The 23826-nt window shown below is 48.7% G+C and overlaps 2 protein-coding genes across 7 annotated transcripts in view; both read left to right on the top strand.

Annotated features, from left to right (window-relative positions):
• Window positions 1–5391: 5391 nt before the first annotated feature.
• On the top strand, window positions 5392–21178 carry acvr2aa (activin A receptor type 2Aa). 4 transcript variants are annotated; one of them, XM_056435320.1, is made up of 12 exons: window positions 5396–5922; window positions 11672–11912; window positions 12464–12579; window positions 12661–12815; window positions 13836–13859; window positions 15698–15841; window positions 15925–16068; window positions 16239–16384; window positions 16687–16801; window positions 16884–17022; window positions 19498–19628; window positions 19725–21178. In XM_056435320.1, exons 1-12 carry the CDS (start codon window positions 5868–5870, stop codon window positions 19905–19907), a joined length of 1593 nt encoding a protein of 530 aa, XP_056291295.1. In that variant the 5' UTR covers window positions 5396–5867; the 3' UTR covers window positions 19908–21178. The 4 variants fall into 4 exon arrangements, with proteins under 4 accessions (XP_056291275.1, XP_056291285.1, XP_056291295.1 ...); XM_056435300.1 differs by having other exon boundaries at window positions 5392–5922; window positions 12464–12815; XM_056435329.1 differs by lacking the exon at window positions 13836–13859 and having other exon boundaries at window positions 5398–5922.
• A 628-nt stretch (window positions 21179–21806) lies between these two features.
• epc2 (enhancer of polycomb homolog 2 (Drosophila)) overlaps window positions 21807–23826 on the top strand; it is a 42138-nt gene continuing 40118 nt past the window's right edge. For all 3 annotated transcript variants that reach the window (XM_056435280.1, XM_056435271.1, XM_056435263.1), the window contains exon 1: window positions 21807–22147. In XM_056435280.1, coding sequence (XP_056291255.1) covers window positions 21995–22147 — 153 coding nt within the window. In that variant the 5' untranslated portion in view covers window positions 21807–21994. The remainder of the gene's footprint in view (window positions 22148–23826) is intronic.

The raw sequence follows: 23826 nt of genomic DNA, 5'->3' as shown, positions 1-23826 counted from the left end.
CAGCCCAGTGGTGGTGGAGCTACATCAGTAGCCACAGCTGCCCTGGGGCAGACTGACGGAAGCGTGGCAGCCAATCAGCGCCTACGGCCCCTCCCCCAATCAGCGCCTACAGCCCCTCCCCCAATCAGCGCCTACAGCCCCTCCCCCACCACCAACATACATTCACATCCATACGAACCGGGGTGAGGCTGCGGTGCATGTCTTTATGATGGTGGGGGAAACCGGAGGAAACCCACGCAGACACGAGGAGAACACGAGGAGAACACGCTCCACACAGAAAGGACCTGGAACCACCGGGACGACCGGGATTCGAACCCAGAGCCTTCTTGCTGTGAGGCGACAGTGCTAACCACTGAGCCACCGTGCTTGTATGTTATTGTGTAACCTGTATGTGAAAATGCTGCTTTTGAATGAAATGTAAAATATTAATGCAATAAAAAAAATCCCCCTACATGTTATTATTAATAAAGTATTCCTAGTATGAATAGTATAATAATATTCCTAGTATTTAGTATAACGTATGTGTATAGTCTTCAGCAGGCACGTGCACAGATAGAGCCCTAGTGGTGCTGAAGCACCAGCCCCTTTGCCCTGGATGAGTAAAGTGCCCTTTCTGCTGGAGACACATTTTTTTTATTCATCCGTATTTAAGAATAAAAGTTACTCTCTGTCATCAAGTCCCCCCAAATGTGTTTTAATATCCGACGGGGCATTTATTTGAGTTCTTGTGAGAATTTCGCCCCGACCCGCTCTTGGCTGTTGATGTCTATCAATATCGCTCATTTTGAAAATGACGTCAGAGGGCAATACGGATCCGTATCAGACCAGGAGGGCAATACGTGGCCATTAGCCAATCAGAACACTTTTACTGTCATTGCTATATAATAATTCATCTTTATTCATAAAGAAAATGTAAGCTAGCTGTCTGATGCTGCCAGAGGAAACGCAGTTCGAGGACAGCTCCATCAGTGTAATGCTGCTTATGTTTCAACTCGGTCAGAATTATTTTTTTTGGCATTGGGTGCCCTTTTTTTTGGTTTGAGCACCTGCCCCCCAAAATGTCTGTGCACGTGCCTGGTCTTCAGTATATAGTATAATAGTATTCATAGTATATAGTATTCATAGTATATAGTATTCATAGTATAATAGTATTCATAGTATAATAGTATGTAGTATTCATAGTATATAGTATTCATAGTATATAGTATTCATAGTATATAGTATTCATAGTATAATAGTATATAGTATTCATAGTATATAGTGTTCATAGTATATAGTATTCATAGTATATAGTGTTCATAGTATATAGTATTCATAATATATAGTGTTCATAGTATATAGTATTCATAGTATATAGTGTTCATAGTATATAGTATTCATAATATATAGTGTTCATAGTAGGGCCGGAGTGGGGCCACTTTTCAGCCCGGGAATTTCAGGCTCAAGACCAGCCCACTTTTTTCATTGTAGTGGAAATTGGATAAATGAAGCAACAGTTCAGCTCTTACTATCCTGTAGTTCTTTTCTTAATACCATGGTCCAACAAATAATGTAAAGGTTAAATACAACAATAATAATCCACTTAAGATGAGAAGTTAACAAAAAATATGCATAACATTAAAAAAGGCAGAATAGCATAGCAGGGGTGTCAGACTCAGATGAGGCAGTAGGCCAGATTTGTTGGAGTGAGACCTCATGGGGGCCATCATGGTCATTGTCATTTTTCTGCATGTGTATTATATAGTGGTGATTTACTCCTTTACTACACCCACTTCTGAGCAAACAATGCATATTGGTTCATCAAGTATACTGTACTGCTCTTTCTTAGAATATATAACTTTAATTCATATAGTTTCCTCTGTTATCCTCTCTACATGTCCCTGTAGTCATGGCCTCCTCATTGCAAATGTCGGGCTCATAATTTTCAGCAGGAGACTCTTATCTGCTGCTCCGAAGCTACAAAGAAAAAATAACAGTCATATTACTGCATACTTCAATAACAATATCAATATTTGCATAATATTTGCAAAGTCTATGGATCGCCATATTTTGGGTGAGATAAAAAGGCTAATATTTTAATTCAATGTAATATTTTGCTTGTGAATAGGTTGACAACGCTACAATGATATTAATCAAGGCTACAACGTTAGCCGAATAGTTGTGTTGCTAATCATTAGGCCTTTGTCTCTCTTTACCAGTTGCCACTTGTGTTTGTCCTCTTGAAAATAAATCGGGAAGCTTGGCACATTTGACAGCATCCTCCTCCAATGCCTTTCTTTTTTTCAACCTGGCTTTTCCAGCCCCTCCTGCCCTCTTCCTCCCGTCCATCCTCCCTGACGCGTATCGTTGCGGTCGGGCCGGCCCAGCTATCCGTAGCTGAGAAAACTTTTTGGAAAAGACGGCTCAGGGCCGAACCAACTCGATTTGGAAGTTCTCCTCTCCCAAATTGAGTTGGTTGGTTCCATAATGGACTGAACCAACTCTATTATTTGGGAGGGGTGAACTTTCTCGCATGGTACAACCCATGCAGAGGCTGCGGTGTCAGAATGCTGAACGTGTTTAGCCCACTTTAAGAGAAGATGGACGAACGTGACACATGTCAACAAATACAATTCTCGACTGGCCCAGAAGTGAAGCGGCACACCGGGAACTCTCCCGATTCTCCCGATTACCCACCCCGGGCCTGGTTCATAGTATATAGTATTCATAGTATAATAATATAATTGTCATGACTTGGGACTTCGTTTTGCGCCACTGGGGTCATTGGCGACCTCCTGACACCTCCTCCTGACTCCTCCTCCTGACACCTCCTGACTCCTCTTCCTGACTCCTCCTGACTCCTCCTCCTGACTCCTGTTTGCCTCTGTCTTTCTGTTCCACACCTGTTTTGCATTTGGTAATTATTGTTCAATTAACTTTGTTTGACCAGGGTATAAATACCTGGTAGTGTGCTCGACACGTCATCGCGATGTTTGTTTAGACGTAGTGATCCTCGTTACCCTCTCGAAACATTTACTGTTTGTTAACGTGGTTCTCGACCGCTGTTTCACTGCTTCTCCAAGCGGCGGTCTAGAGATACTTGTTTTTTGGTTTCTTCGCCTGGGTGAGCAAGAGCTATATATATATATAGCTTCCTTAGTTAAGCCTTTTTCATATTGACTGTTCTACGTACTTTGGACCTTTTTGGTTTACTACCCTTTTTGGATTTAACGGTTTCGTTTGGATTACTACCTTTTTGAGCTCTTCTGTGCTTTTGGATCTACCTCTTGTGTTCGAGTTATTGCTGTTTCAAGACACGTTTGCATTTTTTTAAACTCCGTTTTGACGGAGAGAAAATAAAACAAACTTTTGACATTACTCTCTGCATCTGGGTCCTCAATAGCCCACTGGGTAAATCGTGGGTTACCAATCCAGCGACCCGGGTTTGCTTCCCGACTCCGGTGTCCTGACAATCATAGTATTGTAATGTCTCGGACGTTATGGCACTGACACGGAGACGGGACGACGTTATTAATCCCTTTATTGGGCATCCACCAACACAGACAGCGTGCTCCTCTCAGCTCAGCAGCTCGAACGTCAACAACGTTTCCCGTCAACCAACCTTAACTCCCGTTTTCCGACAGGTTAACCCCGCCTCCCCTCTACTCCGCCAATCACAGGCACGCCCCCTCGACCAGCACGCACGGTGCCACACTGTGATTGACAGCCACTTCACAGGGTCGCTACAGTATATATATAGTATTCATAGTATAACACAATAATATAAATATATTTTGCTCATGTCATCACTTGTATAGAGGACTCAAAATGACTTAAGTATAAATAAATGCTTAAATAAATGTCTAAATAAATATAGGAATTAATAAATGTAAGTTATAAATCAACAGGACATCATTAAATAAATATATCTCTACATTTCTGTATTTCTTCATTTATTTATTTCTCTATGTGTCCACACGTATTTATTCATGTGACATTTACGTGTCCGTATATTCAAATGAGCTGGGTCGGTCCGAACCTCTGTCTAAAGCATGATTGGTCACAGGAGTGTGATGCACCTGGTGTGTTGTGCTCTACTACTTCTGCCTGGCACATGACGCTGAAGTTGGCTCGCTCAGCTCACCGTTAGCAGAAGTTAGCCTAGACAGCTTTTTGACTTCAGCCGTTTATCATTTCCAAGTACAATGAGTACAGACTCGTGTTTTCTTGGAGTCTGGTCTTGTGAGTCTGGTCTTGGGAGTCCAGACTCTCGAGGACGCAGGACGGTCTTTCTGGTCTTGTGACGTCACCACATCAACTGTTCTTGCTCATGAATTTACTCCACTTATTCACTGTAAAATACTTTACAGTGGAGTAGAATGTGTTGCGGTGTTCACTGTTGTTTGGCGTAGGCTACGAATAAACGATAATAACTATACAACGTCTCGTAGCTTTCCTGACCCAGGGTCGCTACAACATGAAGTTATAAATCTTAACCCTCAGTCAAATTGACGTAACGTTATCTTTTAATAAATAATAAACTCTTTGTGCTCTTTTGATCCTCCAAAACCTATTTATATCTCATGTTCAGCCGCTACGGAGACGTCAGAGCCAGCGGAGCATTTCAAAAAGTCCTGCCGAGATCAGGCTTCTCTCGGCGGCCACACAGCGCGCTGAGCGCCCGGAGCTCACTGGTCCCGCGAGCAGAACCTCAAATCTCCGTCGCATATCCTTATTAGACTGAATCTCGATAAACCGACCACAGATTTGATGCTTAAACTACTAACTTCTCGGCTGAAAACATCCTTAAATTACATTCCGTGACTCAACAACAGTAGTATTTAGAATGTACAGACAAGAATGCATTATAAACACTGTTCGTCTACAGGTCCAAGTGCTAGGGATCGATTGCTTCTGTCTTGCTCCCCGACTTGACCAATCCTGTTCAACAATGAGGTTCGGACCGCCCAGCTCATTTGAATATACGGACACGTAAATGTCACACATAAATAAATGAAGAAATACGTGTGGACACATAAATGATGTCCTGTTGAGGTACAACTTATATTTATTCATTCCTGTATTTATTTCTGTATTTATACATTTATTCTTGTATTTATTTATTTATACATTTATTTAAGCATTTATTTATTTATTCTTGTATTTATTCATGCATTTATTTATTTATACTTAAGTCATTTTAAGTCCTCCATACACTTGATGATAAACTATGTAGTGAGACATCTCTTGACAGCGTGAGGCTGGAATGTGTTCCTTCAGTACACACCAGAACAGGAGGCGGGGCTTCGCTAGCATTCCAGACGTCCTGCGTCATGACGTCACCGCGGGGAGCTCCTTCCACGCACCCTATTGGTTAGCGCGGGTCACGTGACCCTCAGCGCGGCGACAGACTGCTACGGGAAGAAGGGAAAAAAAACAGAAAAACACACTAATCTGAGCCGGGCGGCCATCTTTGCTGTGCTCGCCGAGGAGAGAGGACGGAGACCAGACCTTCAGACCCGGATCGATAACACACATTGGAGGATCGATCCGGTTCCGATCGTTGTGCAGAACCGGACCGACTGGTGGACTGGGCTCGCTCTCGGATCCCGGATCAAACCGAACCCCGGAACGTGAATACGAGCAGATAGCTGCAGCAATCAGTCGATCGGCGGATCGATGCGGTTCTATGGACACGTGCTGGTCTCTGGGTTCGGGTTAGACTTGGTACCGGGCCGGGCGTCTCCCGGTGGATCCGCTCAGGAAGAGAGCTGAAGATCCGGGTCTACGGTTCTCGCTAATGTTTGGACCGGGACCCGGTGCCGGTGCTCGGGGTCCACCATCAGAACCGGAGCTGCTGTAAAGGCGGTTGGTCCGTTCGGGTCACCATGGGCCCCGCGACCCGGCTGGCCTTCAGCGTGTTCCTGGTGTCCTGCTCCTCAGGTGAGTCCACCTGGAGGCACACACTGTACACACACACACACACACACACACACACACACACTATACACACTACACACACACACACACTACACACTAATAATAATAATACATACAATTTCTATAGCGCTTTTCATAGTACTCAAAGACGCTTAACTACACTACACACACTATACAAACTGTCTACACACTACACACACTGTATAAACTTAACACACACATATACACACACACACACTGTACACACACTCCACGCCGTGTCAACAGTATTAATAATGTACGTGCTGCAGTGCTCCTGTTGAACCTCGTCACGTATCGATCGAGTTATTGATCCCTGTGAATATGATCAGTCTGTTCAACATGAGGCTCCTGCAGCAGTGGCGGTTCGTCCATAGGGGGCGCTAGAGCGCCGGCCTCTTACAATGTTGAGATGAAGAAAAAAAACAATCCTGTCAAAAAACATTATATGCCAAATCATTTCAATAGTCAATATACCGTGTTGATGCTCTAAATGTGTGTGGGAGACCGTCAGCCTGTCAACAACCACTTAAGTTAATGTGAAAACATATAATATATCGCCACTCATTATCACGGAGAGAAGCCCCGCCCCTTTTTCGGGACACCGGCCCAACGTGTGTGTGCGGCAGCGAGAAAACATTTCAGTCGTTTCGGCAAGGACGGCTTCTCATTGGCGGATGAAACGTGAATCTTGGGGCACAAAAATGTGCGCTCGTTGGCCAATGACATCGTTTTATTATTTCACGTGACTGGACTATTCGGCCAATCAGAGACCGGTATGTTCCCTCAGCCAGAGAGCTCCACGGAGCTACGGGAGCAGGTAGCTAACGGAGCTGTTAGCTGGAGCTCAGTGAGTAATGCTGTTTAGTTTCTCCTGTCTGTTGTTCCAAAGGGACTGAAACTCTCTGGACTACAACGGGGGGAGGGATCTAAAGAGCTGCAGACAAGTGTAAAGCACGAATCTTAACGCAGCATCTAGCTAAGAGCATGAAGCTAACTCGCTAACAGCATGAAGCTAACTAGCGAACAGCATGAAGCTAACTCGCTAACAGCATGAAGCTAACCCTGTTTGCAGAGCAGAGCAGCAGAAGGAGACCGAACTGCATCGAAACACAAGGAAGAAGTTCTGAACAACAGACACATTCCCTCCAGAATAATGGAGGCTGGTTACAGACATGATGACTTTAACCAGAGAGTTATGGAGAAGTTTGACCACTTTAAAGAGAGGAGCTACTTGTCTTTACAGTAGTGGGTCTGCTCTGTCACCCAATGTAACATGTGATCTCTTTCTGACTCTATTCTGCTCTGAACCTCTTTCATGTGAGGGTGAAACTCTTTTATTCTGTGACCCTCTGAAGCCCCGCCCCCAATGTTCCTTAAAGCTGCTCTGAGCCTCTCATGCCCAAAGTTACAGTGTGTTGATAGTTGTTATTGGACGTGTTGAGCACGATATGTTCTTTAAATAAAGGTTTGTTTTTTACAATATTCTACTCAAAACCTCTTTTCTTCTCATTGTTGAGTGATATTTAAACTGCCCACCCCCAAAAAAAATTCACCAGCCGCCACTGTCCTGCAGGTTCATAGATGTATTGATCTCTGTGAATATGATCAGTTTATGTTCAACATGAAGCGCCTGCAGGTTTATAGATGTATTGATCTTTGTGAATATGATCAGTTTATGTTCAACATGAAGCACCTGCAGGTTTATAGATGTATTGATCTCTGTGAATATGATCAGTTTATGTTCAACATGAAGCGCCTGCAGGTTCATAGATGTATTGATCTCTGTGAATATGATCAGTTTATGTTCAACATGAAGCGCCTGCAGGTTTATAGATGTATTGATCTTTGTGAATATGATCAGTTTATGTTCAACATGAAGCGCCTGCAGGTTCATAGATGTATTGATCTTTGTGAATATGATCAGTTTATGTTCAACATGAAGCGCCTGCAGGTTCATAGATGTATTGATCTCTGTGAATATGATCAGTTTATGTTTAACATGAAGCGCCTGAAGGTTTATAGATGTATTGATCCCTGTGAATATGATCAGTTTATGTTCAACATGAAGCGCCTGCAGGTTTATAGATGTATTGATCTCTGTGAATATGATCAGTTTATGTTCAACATGAAGCGCCTGCAGGTTTATAGATGTATTGATCTTTGTGAATATGATCAGTTTATGTTCAACATGAAGCGCCTGCAGGTTTATAGATGTATTGATCTCTATGAATATGATCAGTTTATGTTTAACATGAAGCGCCTGAAGGTTTATAGATGTTTCAAGTTTCAAGTTTCTATTGTCACATCCCCTTTTATACAAGTATAATCGGTTCGTGAAATTCTTATGTGCAAAACACCGACCTAGCAGACTAAAAAAAGAATAAGAATGAGACTATACAATATCCACACACAAAAGAAGAAAGTGCAATATATATATAAACAGTGTATTAGAATATACATCATGACAATATATATATATAAAACAATGTAATAAAATATACACTTTTTGAGACTATATATATATATATGTATATACATATCATATATATACAATATATATATATATAACAAATGTAATAAAATATACACCATGGCCATAGATATTCACAGAATATGTTCTGGTGTGTAGTATGAGGTCTCAGTCCTTGTTCAACATGATGGCCTGACTGAAGAAGCTGTCCCTCAGTCTGTTTGTCGGCACTTGATATGCGGTATCGCCTGCCTGTGAAGGTGAACAGTTTGTGGCGGTGGTTATTGTCTTTCAGCATCCGTTTGGCCCTGCCACACCGTTGTGTATATGTCCAGGATGGAGGAAGCTCACCTCCACGATGTACTGTGCCCCCACTGCACCTCTGGTCCCCCACGCTCAGGGGCGGTGCAGTTCCGCACCAGACGGTGATGCAACCTGTCAGAACACTCGATGGTACTGGTGTAGAATGTTCTGAGGATGCGGGGCCATGTTGAATTTCCTCAGTCGCCTAGGAAATACAGGCGTTGTTCTTTTCACCACGTGAGTGGTGCGGTCCATGTGAGGTCCTCGGAGATGTGCAGGAACTTGAAGCTGCTGCTCTCTACTGCAACTCCGTCTATGGAGATGGGGGTGTGCTCTCCTCTCCGCTTCCTGTAGTCCACGATCAGCTCCTTGGTCTTCTTGACGTTGAGGACGAGGCTGTTCTCCTGGCCCCTGTGAGCGTGTCCTGCTGAGACTCAGGTGATCCATCACTGATTCATCTTCTCTGGGTCGCAGGAGGTTCTCCGAGTCAGATTAATACTCACATTCCTCGAGGAGGTGGAGTGGCAGCCATCTTTGACTCTATTAATCATACCTGCAAACTTGTCACCTTTCGGTGAAATTCACCGTTTTGAACTCAAAATAGGTCATCCACGTGAATCGTGGAGATCCGAAGAGTTTTTGTTTTGGGGGGGGCGCTGCCGTTGCCGTGGAGATTGCAGTGAGACGCGGAGAAAAGTGTGAAGTGGTGCTCTTCTTCGCAATAAAACATCTTTGATGGGACGTGTCGCGTCTCGGCCAATCAGCGTTCAGATGTCGACATCGTTTGGGGGTTCAGGTTAGCTTGAATGTTAGCCCGCTACATCTGCTGCTGTCACGCTGCACGGTGTAGCGATGCTAACAAAGTACCCGTACGTTAAACACGATGTGATTTAGCATATCTTTAGTATCGATACTTCATGAAGAGAGCGATCAGAGCTCACGCGCTGCTCCGTGTCGAGCTGTCTGCGCACACTGCGCTGCGCAGCTCACAGCGAGAGAAGAGGCGCAGCTTTAGAGACTTCGGCTTAAAAATACAAAGATGCCAGAAGTGAAATGTTTCAGTCTGTAAAGTTCTGTAACTCTCCAGCTGCTCATCCTGATGAACTGTGGATCATCTGGTCAGAGACTAACGGCCTCATAGTGATAATCAATGCTATGATGGAACCATGTAGTTTCATTCATATCTGGCTGTATTAATACTAATATTACTGTCATTTGTTAAGTGTTGAAAAAGTTGGTAAAAAGTGAACCATACAGATGTTTTATTTATTACTATTATAGATAAATATACCAGTCTCGTAATTATGGTACCATATTGTTTGTATGGTATTTTATTGAATTCTGGTATGATATTTATGGCAGGTATGTAATATGTATAGAAGTTATAATATGAGTATCGTGACAAACGGGTAGAGACAGAACAGATTCAGGGAGAAGTCCATGAGGACTGTTCAGGCAAAAAAAAAAGGAAGTTGGTTCATGAATGACTTTAACCATATTATATATAATGACAATGTATATTTGTTATTACTATCATTACAGGGCTGAGTCAGAGGAGGACCTTTTGTTCTTAAACTGTTTATTATCATTATTTAGATTTGTGGTCAGAACAATAAAATGACTGTAGTTGTGGTTCAAACAACGTGGATGTGGTATGGTGACAAAAACAAAAAAAAGTCACCCGCACCCCCCCCCCCCCGTTGTCACCTTTTTCACCCCTCATGAGTTTGCAGGTATGATTAATAGATCGTAAACTAAACTAGAACTCTTTTGAAAGCCTGTTCATCTTTCATCCAACCTGGAAGACATTACAGACCATTCTATGTGTGGTTCTGACCCGGCCACCAGGTCCATATCCAGAGTTTGTATCAAGTGTTGTCCTTAAAACTGATGCGATTACAAAGTCCATCATGATCTCGGGTGTTCTGGTACCAGGTCCACTTATGAGCCCCCTTGTGGTGGAACATGGTTCTGGGCGAGCCGTGGCTAGCACAGAGGTCCAGTAACAGAACACGACTCGGGTTCAGATCGGCAGGCCGGTCCTCCCAATCACCCCCCCGCCAGGAGAGCTATGGAGTCGGCAGGCAGCACCCTCACCACGACCTCCTCACCACGACCTCCTCACCACGACCTCCTCACCACGACCTCCTCACCACGACCTCCTCACCACGACCTCCTCACCACGACCTCCTCACCACGACCTCCTCACCACGACCTCCTCACCACGACCTCCTCACCACGACCTCCTCACCACGACCTCCTCACCACGACCTCCTCACCACGACCTCCTCACCACGACCTCCTCACCACGACCTCCTCACCACGACCTCCTCACCACGACCTCCTCACCACGACCTCCTCACCACGACCTCCTCACCACGACCTCCTCACCACGACCTCCTCACCACGACCTCCTCACCACGACCTCCTCACGACCTCCTTACCACGACCTCCTCCCCACGACCTCCTCACCACGACCTCCTCACCACGACCTCCTCACTACGACCTCCTCACTACGACCTCCTCACTACGACCTCCTCACTACGACCTCCTCACTACGACCTCCTCACCACGACCCCCTCACCACGACCTCCTCACCACGACCTCCTCACCACGACCTCCTCACCACGACCTCCTCACCACGACCTCCTCACCACGACCTCCTCACTACGACCTCCTCACCACGACCTCCTCACTACGACCTCCTCACCACGACCCCCTTACTACGATGGGCGATGGAGCTGAACTCTGTGGGCCGCCATCATCAGGGTTTTATTTGAACAGCTCTTTTTCTGGAATCCCCCCCCCCCCGAGACCTGTTGACCTCTGGAGACCACATGGATCCCAGGTCACCGAGCCACCCGAGCGCCCCCACCACGTTAAGGAGGACATTGCGATGCGTTCTGATCTGGATCATGTTCCCTCCTGGCCTCTGACTTTGATGGTTCTCCTCTTCAGGTTCCATCCTGGGCCGCTCGGACACCCGGAAGTGCATCCACTACAACTACAACCCCTCCTCCTCCTCCTCCTCCTCCTCCTCCGTGGGGTTGGAGAGTTGGGGGAACATCAGCGGGGTGGTCTCGTGCCCTGGAGATAAAGACAAGAGACGCCACTGCTTCGCCACCTGGAGGAATGTATCTGGCGTGGTTCAGGTGGTCAAGCAGGACTGCTGGCTGGACGACACCAACTGCTACGACAGGTACATGGTGATTGAGTCAGGCTGCGTCTGACCTCTCGTGAGACTCAAAGTCATGGAGGCGGGGCTACGTCTATGTGAGACAGGCAGCAGGGCTACGTCTATGTGAGACAGGCAACAGGGCTACATAGGACAGGCAGCAGGGCTACGTCTATGTGAGACAGGCAACAGGGCTACATAGGACAGGCAACAGGGCTACGTCTATGTGAGACAGGCAGCAGGGCTACATAGGACAGGCAGCAGGGCTACGTCTATGTGAGACAGGCAGCAGGGCTACATAGGACAGGCAGCAGGGCTACGTCTATGTGAGACAGGCAGCAGGGCTACATAGGACAGGCAGCAGGGCTATGTCTATGTAAGACAGGCAGCGGGGCTACGTCTATGTGAGACAGGCAACAGGGCTACATAGGACAGGCAGCAGGGCTACGTAAGACAGCGGGGCTATAACTATGCACTGATAGCAACACAGTGGAGAGTCTCTGGTTCCAGACCTGCAGATACGAGGATTCAGACTTTTCGGTCCTTTTCCATCGAAGCTCTTCCTCTGCTCACAGGAGTGAATGCGTGGAGAGGAAAGACGCTCCGGAAGTCTTCTTCTGCTGCTGCGAAGGAAGTTTGTGCAACAAGAACTTCTTCTACAGCCCCGACGGCAACCAGCCGCAGATCTCCAGTAAGTGTGAACCCCGTTGGTATGACGTCATCGTAACTCTTCTGGAGGTCCTTCATGTCCTCCCCCTCGCTCCGCCCCTAGCGACCAACGAACCGGTGCCTCCGAAGACCCCGGTGCTCACCAGCCTGATGTACTCGCTGGTTCCCGTCATGGCTCTCGCCGCCATCGTCCTGTTCTCCTTCTGGATGTACCGACACCACAAGCTGGCCTACCCTCCGGTCCTGGTGCCCACGCAGGTGACACACGCACACGCATTCACACGCACATGCGGACACGCATGCACATGCAAATACACACTAAACACGGGGAAAGGGTAGTTGGGATGCGTGTGTGGATGTTTCTGATAGTCTGCGTTTTACTGACGTCAGATGCCGCTTGCAGACCTTTGTGGAAAGCCTCGACAGAACATCGGAACTACTCGGTTACCTCTTTATCCGTATCGTGGCGACTGCGTTGGTTTACCTCACGAGATCAATTGAAGACCTTTTTATGTCTTCACAACCGGAACCAGACCTGCAGAGTCCTTAATTTAAATATCAGAACCAGACCTGCAGAGACCTTCACCTGCATACCAGAACCAGACCTGCAGAGACCTTCACCTGCATACCAGAACCAGACCTGCAGAGACCTTCACCTGCATACCAGAACCAGACCTGCAGAGACCTTTACCTGCATACCAGAACCAGACCTGCAGAGACCTTTACCTGCATACCAGAACCAGACCTGCAGAGACCTTTACCTGCATACCAGAACCAGACCTGCAGAGACCTTCACCTGCATACCAGAACCAGACCTGCAGAGACCTTTACCTGCATACCAGAACCAGACCTGCAGAGACCTTTACCTGCATACCAGAACCAGACCTGCCGAGACCTTTACCTCTGTGTCAGAACCAGACCTGCAGAGACCTTTACCTGCATACCAGAACCAGACCTGCAGAGACCTTTACCTGCATACCAGAACCAGACCTGCAGAGACCTTTACCTGCATACCAGAACCAGACCTGCAGAGACCTTTACCTCTGTGTCAGAACCAGACCTGCAGAGACCTTTACCTCTGTGTCAGAACCAGACCTGCAGAGACCTTTACCTGCGTTCCTCACCTGTGGAACTGCTCCACATGATCTGCAGCCAGATGTTTAACCGTCTCCAGATGAATCACAATTTGAGATGTAAATGTTTAGCCGTCTCAGTGACTCTGTCTGCTGTCTTCTCCTCTTCATGTTCTTCTTCTTCTTGTCTCAAACTGTTTCTCAGCACGCCTTTCATATAATGGTCGAGGTAAGAAGATCAAACATCTGCCATCTTTGTTCTCCTCTTCATACCGTCAACTTGATTTTGCATCTTTATCCTCCAGCCTGACCTTCTTCACCTTTTCTTTTTAAACACCTTTTTGTTGGTTTGCTGACTCTTTATTTAGTGTATGCTCCCTCTCTTTGTTGGTGTTGTCTCCGGGTATTGATCAGCAGGTGCATGATTGATAAGAATCTGAAAGAAAGCCGGATGAGCTTCTGTGTTTACGTTCTGACGTGTCACCGAGGTGATAGTCCGCGAGATTACGTCTCACGTTCTATCCACGTCTCCGAGTTAATATTCAAATCCCTGAAGTTACATCGTAGGTCACATCGTAGTCTCTGAGGTTACATCGTAGGTCACATCGTAGTCTCTGAGGTTACATCGTAGTTTCTGAGGTCACATCAGGGTCTCTGAGGTTACATTGTAGGTTACATCGTAATTTCTGAGGTCACATTGTAGGTCACATCGTATATTACATCTTTGTTTCATTGTAAGTTACATCGTAGCCTCTGCGGTCACATCGTAGTCTCTGAGGTTACATCGTAGTTTCTGAAGTCACATCGTAGCCTCTAAGGTCACATCGTAGCCTCTGAGGTTACATCGTAGGTTGCATCGTAGATCACATCGTAGGTTACATCGTAGTCTCTGAGGTTACATCGTAGTCTCCGAGGTCACATCGTAGGTTACATCGTAGTCTCTGAGTAGCTGCAGGAAGCTAACGAGTGGAGGAGCTGTGGATGTAGATGAACGTGGCGTGAAGCTCTCACTGGATCCGTCCGCTCGGCCCTGATTGGTCTAAAGCAGGGGTCCCCAAACTTTTTCCTGTGAGGGCCACATAACGTTTGCCTTGTCTGATGGCGGGCCGGGGGGGGGGGGGGGGGGGTGCTAGTGAGAAGTGAGAGTGTGCTCATGCATTTAACGGAGCAGCGCGTGCGCTCTGATCGCTCTTTTAATGTAGTATCGATACTAAAAATATGGGGGGGGGGGAATTATAGAGTGGCGGGTGGAGATTTCACCCTGTTATAATAGTAGGGATAACACTGGAGTTGATAAGCGTGTCTTCTTGTCTGATCAATACGCAATTGTGAGGTGCGCGAATGGACCGAGCGGCCAGCTGCTGATCACTCACTCAACAGGCCGACTTACATGAGCAGACAGTGCGCGCGCAGCATTTTTTTTTCAGAGCACCGAAGACTCATTTTGACCCAGGAAAAATCCTGGATGCGCGCGCCACTCGCAGTGAGCGCTGCGCGTGCAGACAGCATTTAACGGAGCGAAGCAGCGCGTGCGCTCTGATCGCTCTTTTTATGAAGTATCGATCCTAAAAATATGCTAAATCACATCGTTTTTAACGTACGGATACTTTGTTAGTATTGCTACACCGTGCAGCGTGACGGCAGCAGATGTAGCGGACTAACATCCAAGCTAACCTAACTTCTCAAACGCTGTGGACATCTGAACGCTGATTGGCCGAGACGCGAAACGTCCCATCAAAGATGTTCTATTGCGAAGAGCACCACTCTATATTTTCTCCGCGTCTCACTGCAATCTCAACGGCAGCGGGCCAGGTCAAAAAAAAAAAAATCGGAACGCGTCTCTGGTATTGTTCAGGGGGCCGGTCCAAATGGGGAGGCGGGCCGGATCCGGCCCACGGGCCGTAGTTTGAGGACCACTGGTCTAAAGAGTGAACGAACGTCGTGATGTCACTGCCTCCGGCTGCAGCTCCATCCTGGTCACGCACAGCACTGAACTCTCACTACCAATGGGCTTCCCCGTTCAGACCGGGGCTCCTTGCTCATGTGGTCTCCATGGTTGCGTTGCAGGACCCCGGCCCCCTGCCCCCCTCCCCCCTGCTGGGCCAGAAGTCGCTGCAGTTGCTGGAGATCAAAGCCAGGGGGCGCTTCGGCTGCGTGTGGAAGGCTCGGCTCCTCGGGGAATACGTCGCCGTCAAGATCTTCCCCGTCCAGGTCCGTGGACGCCAAAGCTTGGGTCGGCTTCACCGTATTGAGGGTCACGGCTCGTGACCTTTGACCTCTGTGTTGACCTCCAGGACAAACAGTCGTGGCAGAACGAGTTTGAGATCTTCAGCCTGAACGGAATGAGACACGAGAACCTGCTGCAGTTCATCGGAGGAGAGAAGAGAGGAAGTCACCTGGACCTGGAGCTGTGGCTCATCACGGCCTACCACGAGAAGGTAACACACACACACACACATACATTCACACGCACACACACACACAGCTGTGTAATCTGCTTGGGGTTCTCTAATTAGAGATGAGATGTAAATCTGATCTGGGATCAGTGTCTCTGGGGTTCTCTGTGTCATGTGACAAGATGAAGTCATGTGACGCGGTGTGTCCTCAGGGCTCTCTGACGGACTACCTGAAGGCCAACATCCTCTCCTGGTCCGACCTGTGTGTCATCGCTCAGTCCATGTCCAGAGGTCTGGCCTACCTGCACGAGGACATACCGGGACACAAGGACGGACACAAGCCTGCCATCGCACACAGGTACACACACACACACATACAGGTACACACACATACAGGTACACACACACAGGTACACACATACAGGTACACACACATGGAGGTACACACACAGGTACACACACACACACACACACACAGGTTCACACACACAGGTACACACACACACACAGGTTCACACACACAGGTTCACACACACAGGTACACACACACACATACAGGTACACACACATGGAGGTACACACACACACACATACAGGTTCACAGATACACACACACACACAGGCCTGTCAGAGGGAGGTCTCACTCTGCTTGTTTTCCAGGGACTTTAAGAGTAAGAACGTGCTGCTGAAGTCCAACCTGACCGCCTGCATCGCCGACTTCGGCCTCGCCCTCATCTTTGAGGCGGGAAAATCACCTGGAGACGCACACGGACAGGTGAGAGCCAATCGGTGACCAAAGAGTGTGTTCCCGCCATGCCGGTCCTGGTCCAGACTGACCCCCATGTGCCTGTGTTCAGGTGGGGACCAGGAGGTACATGGCCCCGGAGGTCCTGGAGGGGGCCATCAACTTCCAGAGAGACGCCTTCCTGAGGATCGACATGTACGCCGTGGGGCTGGTGCTGTGGGAGCTCGCCTCGCGCTGCAAGGCCGCCGACGGTGAGACCCCCAAGACCCCCCAGACCCCCTCTGGACTCACTTGAGTTATACGCACACGTGTGTTGGTGGGGAACCCAGTGTGGTCTGACGGTACCCCTCCTCTGATCCAGGTCTAGTGGTCTCTGTGTGTCTTGTGGTCTCTGACGGTCCCCCTCCTCTGATCCAGGTCTAGTGGTCTCTGTGTGTCTTGTGGTCTCTGACGGTCCCCCACCTCTGTGATCCAGGTCTAGTGGTCTCTGTGTGTCTTGTGTTCTCTGACGGTCCCCCTCCTCTGTGATCCAGGTCTAGTGGTCTCTGTGTGTCTTGTGGTCTCTGACGGTCCCCCTCCTCTGTGATCCAGGTCTAGTGGTCTCTGTGTGTCTTGTGGTCTCTGACGGTCCCCCTCCTCTGTGATCCAGGTCTAGTGGTCTCTGTGTGTCTTGTGGTCTCTGACGGTCCCCCTCCTCTGATCCAGGTCTAGTGGTCTCTGTGTGTCTTGTGGTCTCTGACGGTCCCCCTCCTCTGTGATCCAGGTCTAGTGGTCTCTGTGTCTTGTGGTCTCTGACGGTCCCCCTCCTCTGTGATCCAGGTCTAGTGGTCTCTGTGTGTCTTGTGGTCTCTGACGGTCCCCCTCCTCTGATCCAGGTCTAGTGGTCTCTGTGTGTCTTGTGGTCTCTGACGGTCCCCCACCTCTGTGATCCAGGTCTAGTGGTCTCTGTGTGTCTTGTGGTCTCTGACGGTCCCCCTCCTCTGTGATCCAGGTCTAGTGGTCTCTGTGTGTCTTGTGGTCTCTGACGGTCCCCCTCCTCTGTGATCCAGGTCTAGTGGTCTCTGTGTGTCTTGTGGTCTCTGACGGTCCCCCTCTGTGATCCAGGTCTAGTGGTCTCTGTGTTTCTTGTGGTCTCTGACGGTCCCCCTCCTCTCTGATCCAGGTCTAGTGGTCTCTGTGTGTCTTGTGTTCTCTGACGGTCCCCCTCCTCTGATCCAGGTCTAGTGGTCTCTGTGTGTCTTGTGGTCTCTGACGGTCCCCCTCCTCTGTGATCCAGGTCTAGTGGTCTCTGTGTCTTGTGGTCTCTGACGGTCCCCCTCCTCTGTGATCCAGGTCTAGTGGTCTCTGTGTGTTTTGTGGTCTCTGACGGTCCCCCTCCTCTGATCCAGGTCTAGTGGTCTCTGTGTGTCTTGTGGTCTCTGACGGTCCCCCTCCTCTGTGATCCAGGTCTAGTGGTCTCTGTGTGTCTTGTGGTCTCTGACGGTCCCCCTCCTCTGTGATCCAGGTCTAGTGGTCTCTGTGTGTCTTGTGGTCTCTGACGGTCCCCCTCTGTGATCCAGGTCTAGTGGTCTCTGTGTGTCTTGTGGTCTCTGACGGTCCCCCTCTGTGATCCAGGTCTAGTGGTCTCTGTGTGTCTTGTGGTCTCTGACGGTCCCCCTCTGTGATCCAGGTCTAGTGGTCTCTGTGTGTCTTGTGGTCTCTGACGGTCCCCTCCTCTGTGATCCAGGTCTAGTGGTCTCTGTGTGTCTTGTGGTCTCTGACGGTCCCTCCTCTGTGATCCAGGTCTAGTGGTCTCTGTGTGTCTTGTGGTCTCTGACGGTCCCCTCCTCTGTGATCCAGGTCTAGTGGTCTCTGTGTGTCTTGTGGTCTCTGACGGTCCCCTCCTCTGTGATCCAGGTCTAGTGGTCTCTGTGTGTCTTGTGGTCTCTGACGGTCCCTCCTCTGATCCAGGTCTAGTGGTCTCTGTGTGTCTTGTGGTCTCTGACGGTCCCCCTCCTCTGTGATCCAGGTCTAGTGGTCTCTGTGTGTCTTGTGGTCTCTGACGGTCCCCCTCCTCTGTGATCCAGGTCTAGTGGTCTCTGTGTGTCTTGTGGTCTCTGACGGTCCCCCTCCTCTGATCCAGGTCTAGTGGTCTCTGTGTGTCTTGTGGTCTCTGACGGTCCCCCTCCTCTGTGATCCAGGTCTAGTGGTCTCTGTGTGTCTTGTGGTCTCTGACGGTCCCCCTCCTCTGTGATCCAGGTCTAGTGGTCTCTGTGTGTCTTGTGGTCTCTGACGGTCCCCCTCTGTGATCCAGGTCTAGTGGTCTCTGTGTGTCTTGTGGTCTCTGACGGTCCCCCTCCTCTGTGATCCAGGTCTAGTGGTCTCTGTGTGTCTTGTGGTCTCTGACGGTCCCCCTCTGTGATCCAGGTCTAGTGGTCTCTGTGTGTCTTGTGGTCTCTGACGGTCCCCCTCTGTGATCCAGGTCTAGTGGTCTCTGTGTGTCTTGTGTTCTCTGACGGTCCCCCTCCTCTGATCCAGGTCTAGTGGTCTCTGTGTGTCTTGTGGTCTCTGACGGTCCCCCTCCTCTGTGATCCAGGTCTAGTGGTCTCTGTGTGTCTTGTGGTCTCTTGATCCAGGTCTAGTGGTCTCTGTGTGTCTTGTGGTCTCTGACGGTCCCCCTCTCTGATCCAGGTCTAGTGGTCTCTGTGTGTCTTGTGGTCTCTGACGGTCCCCCTCCTCTGATCCAGGTCCTCTGGATGAGTACATGCTCCCCTTTGAGGAGGAGGTGGGTCTTCATCCGTCCCTGGAGGACATGCAGGAGGTGGTGGTCCACAAGAAGCTGAGACCGGCTCTGAGGGAGTGCTGGCAGAAACACGCGGTGAGTCGGACCGCATTACCCATCATGCACCAGTCCATGCTGCGCCCCCCCCCCCCCCGAGCGGGGTCCCTGACCGTGTGGTTCTGGTCCCTGTAGGGTCTGGCCGTGCTGTGCGAGACCATCGAGGAGTGCTGGGACCACGAGGCCGAGGCCCGGCTGTCGGCGGGGTGCGTTCAGGAGCGCATCGTTCAGACCGCCGTTACGGCGCCCGAGGACGTCGTCACGGTCGTCACCATGGTAACCAACGTGGACTACCCGCCGAAGGAGTCGAGTCTATGACGAGGGCCGATCGGAGCGGAGCCCGGGACTCCCTTCGTGGTCCCGAGGGCCAATCGCCACGGAGCTGGGTCTCCCTTAGAGGCCGAGGACCAATCGGGACGGAGCTTGGACTCCCTTAGGTCAGGTGACCCGCAGACTGACAAGGACGGCTGGCAGAGAGGGTCTCTCTCCTCGGGGTGAGCCACACTCGTCTCTGACCTCACTTCCTGTTTGTATTACAAAATAAAAGACTTCCCGGACCGACGTTCTGAGAGAATAAACTCTCCTCTGATCCTCTAAATGATGCCAAGAAGAAACGATAAACAGCTTCAGAATGTCTCACTACTGCTGAGTGTTCACGTGTGTGTGTGTGTGTGTATGTATATATATACATATATACTGTATATATGATGTGTGTGTATATATATATATACTGTATATATGATGTGTGTATATATATGATATTGAGGTGTTTTATGAGAGAAAGGTGGATCAATAACAACATAATAATCTCTCTATATATATAGACGTGTGTGTATATATACACAGACATATGTGTGTGTGTATATATATATGTGTGTGTATATATATATAAATATGTATGTATATGTTCATAATCCGTTGATTGGTCCTCTTTTCTCTCCTTGTGGAGAATAATCTGAAGATTGAAATGTTTGACGGCCGTTGGAGTTAAAAAGTTTAATTGATTTCTTGTCGTATTTAATATGTTCTTGTTTATTGGTATTAGTCGTTTGAAAAGTTCTGCTGCACCAAACTCGTTCTGGATCAATACGTGTAATTGATGGAGGAATAAAAATGAATAACAATCAATAATGACAACAATCTGCAGACGGAATATGTGTTTCATTTCCATAAAACGATCAGAATGTCAGGAAGCTGGTAACTAATAAGATGAATATGTAAAGCTTTTATTTTGTAGTATCTCCTGCTGGTTTCCTGTTTGGTTCTTTGTATTTATTTACACTCACAAGATGTAAACATCGAAATGATTCAGTAATGAAGAAAGGAACCAAAGTCATCGTCACAACCAGGAGAACCAGAACCAAAATAATCAGAACCAGGAGAACCGGAATTGGGAGAATCGGAATTAGGAAAAACGTAACCAGAATCAGAGAGACATTCAGGGACTTCAGGACATCAGAACACTGCAATGTTACACCTCATTGGAGTTCAGCAGAGCGTCCTCACAGTGCTCTTCTTCCTCTCTGTGTGTGTGTGTGTGTGTGAGAGCTGAATAGTCCAGAGTTAATAAAGTTGTATTATTAAAACCGGCTGGACTCAATTCATGTTCAAACATTCGTGTTTATGTTTCACAGTAGATGGTGCATTCAATGTTTGTGGGACTCTTCAGCACTGTTTCTGTTGTACAGTGACTTCTCTTCATCTCCTCTTCTTCCTCTGCTCTTCCTATGTTGGCTCCCCTTCCTCCTGTCTCTTCCTCTGCACTTCCTGTCTACTCTTCCTCCTCTGCACATCATATCTCCTCCTCTTCCTTTGCACATCCTGTCTCCTCTTCCTCATGTATCATCTTTTTCCTCTGCATTTCCTATCTTCTATTCCTCTTCATCCTCTCCTCTTCTTCTGCACTTCCTATCTCCTCTCTGCTCTTCTTCCTCTACACTTCCTATCTCCTCTCTGCTCTTCTTCCTCTACACTTCCTATCTCCTCTCTGCTCTTCTTCCCCTGCACTTCCTATCTCCTTTCTCCTCTTCTTCCTCTACACTTCCTATCTCCTCTTCCTCCTCTCCTTTGCTTCCTCTGCACTTCCCGTCTCCTCTTCCTCGTTTTGATAAACTCAATAGATTCTTCATACGATGTTGGCCACGGGAGCTGCGCGCGCACCGCCGTCTCGCGTGTGTTTATCATCGTGTGCCGCGGTGTCTGATGGGAAAGCTCCGCCGCTGGTGTGGTAATGTCCGCCATGTTTTCCACGGTGCAGCGTCCCGTTAACGCCGCTCACCGGTGAGTCCTCGGGCCGGTTACCGGAGCAGCTGATACGCCGATGAGCTCACGCGCACACGTGGTGTCGGTGCGGGTTCGTGCGGGGTCCGCGCTTCCCTCGAATTGGCGCTGATTTGGCGCAAACCATGAGTAAACTGTCGTTCCGAGCGCGCGCGCTAGACGCCTCCAAACCGCTCCCGGTGTACCGGAGCAGAGACCTGCCGGACCTCGCGGACTGCGGCTCCATCAACCGGGCCGTCCCGCAGATGCCCACCGGGATGGAGAAGGACGAGGAGCTGGTACGTGTTTAACTAGAGGCGCTGTGGCGGGATTCATGACGTGTTTACGTTCGGCCGGTACGCTGGCGACGTAGCGCTACGTAGAGGCGACGTAGCGCTACGTAGAGGCTACGTAGAGGCTACGTAAACAGCGTAACTGCGCGATCACTGGCAGCTAGCTTGGAGTGCTACTAGCCATTAGCTTCAACTTATACAGACATGTTTATGTGTGTCTATATGTCTGTGTGTGTATATATATACGTGTATGTATGTGTTTGCGTGTGTGACTATATGTATATGTATATGTGTATATTTCTATATGTATGTGTGTATATATACATGTGTATATATGTGTTTATATATGTATATATATGTTTGTTTATATGAGTGTGTGTATATGTATATGTATAATATATATATGTTTGTTTATATGAGTGCGTGTGTATATGTATAATATGTGTATATGTATTGTAACGGACTGAGGGAATGTTATGTTATAAATGTTATGTTCTGGATGTAAGTGAACGTCTCACGAGCTGGTAGCTGTGAGGCGTGTCTGTGATTGGACAGCGAGTGATGTTGTTGTGTGTGTGTTGTTGTGTTACGACTCGTTCGGAGCAGAGCTATGACCCGGAGCAGACGTGAAGCTGGTTTGGAGGTTTTCACGGCGTTTTGCTGTGGTTTTGGCGTAGGCTACGGCCAACAGTAGCTTGTTCTATGTTCCTTGAATAAACACCCTATAAGCCATCTACGCCTCGTAGCGTTCCTGACCCAGGGTCGCTACATTTGGTGTCAGAAGTGGGATTTTCGCTATCATCAACATCGCCACGAGGTAGCAGCAGAGAAGCTAAGTGGCTAACGCCGTTAACGGTGAGAAACATGACGCCGGGGAGCCGTCTCAAGATTAAACGGGAAGGAGAAAGTGACGAACGGAATTGACGGCGAGCCGGGCCTGGCAGACGACGGAGCACCGAGAGCGGGTAAAAGAAATGACCGCTAGGATGGCTGCGGAGGCTTTGGCCACTCGGGCCGCCGGTGAGGGAAATGGCGGCCGTAGAGGAATAACTGCGGCCGCAGGAAGGGACATGACGGAGCACACGGAGACACGGAGAGAAGCTATTCCGTCCACAATAAAGACCCCCAGATATGACGGTAAATCCAACTGGGAAGCTTTTCATGCACAATTTGAACTATTAGCCCATGCCAGTAGATGGTCCACTGAAGTCAAAGCTCTCCAGTTAGCGATGAGCCTCACGGTGACGCTTTATCAAGCCTGCTGCTGCTGAGTCCTGATGAGAGGAGTGATTATGATGCACTCATTGGGGCTCTAAAGCCACGATTTGGACAATGCTCTGCCACTAGCCTGCTCCGCTCTGAACGATGCAGCAGACAGCGACGGCCAGAGGAGCCGCTGAGGGAGCTCCTCATGACATTGAGGGGCTTGTTCACCTACGCCCACATGCCCCGTCCATCCAGAGGGAGCTATAGGGACCACTTCCTCCAGGCCCTGCTGCCAGCTGACCTGCGCATCCAGACACGACTCCTCACCCTGGGTCGCTCCAGGAGGCTTTGGAGTCAGCAACGGAGAGAGAGATGCTGTGTGCTGGCGCCATGGGGAAAGTGGTTGAAAAAGCACCAAAAGGGAGCGCTGCTTGTGAGACGGAGAGGGAGTTGGCGCAGCCTGCCTGGGTGGGGGAGCT

Source organism: Pseudoliparis swirei, chromosome 2, assembly GCF_029220125.1.
Source record: "Pseudoliparis swirei isolate HS2019 ecotype Mariana Trench chromosome 2, NWPU_hadal_v1, whole genome shotgun sequence".
NCBI classification, from domain to species: domain Eukaryota; kingdom Metazoa; phylum Chordata; class Actinopteri; order Perciformes; family Liparidae; genus Pseudoliparis; species Pseudoliparis swirei.
This window is presented reverse-complemented; position numbering and strand designations above follow the sequence as displayed.

Bases quoted from the DNA above. Each gene is read 5' to 3' on its own strand.
- acvr2aa (XM_056435300.1), top strand. From the start codon at position 5,868: ATGGGCCCCGCGACCCGGCTGGCCTTCAGCGTGTTCCTGGTGTCCTGC. The intron at 5,923-11,671 runs GTGAGTCCACCT...TCTCCTCTTCAG, and splicing joins CCTGGTGTCCTGCTCCTCAG to GTTCCATCCTGGGCCGCTCG. The intron at 13,860-15,697 runs GTAAGAAGATCA...GTTGCGTTGCAG, and splicing joins CCTTTCATATAATGGTCGAG to GACCCCGGCCCCCTGCCCCC.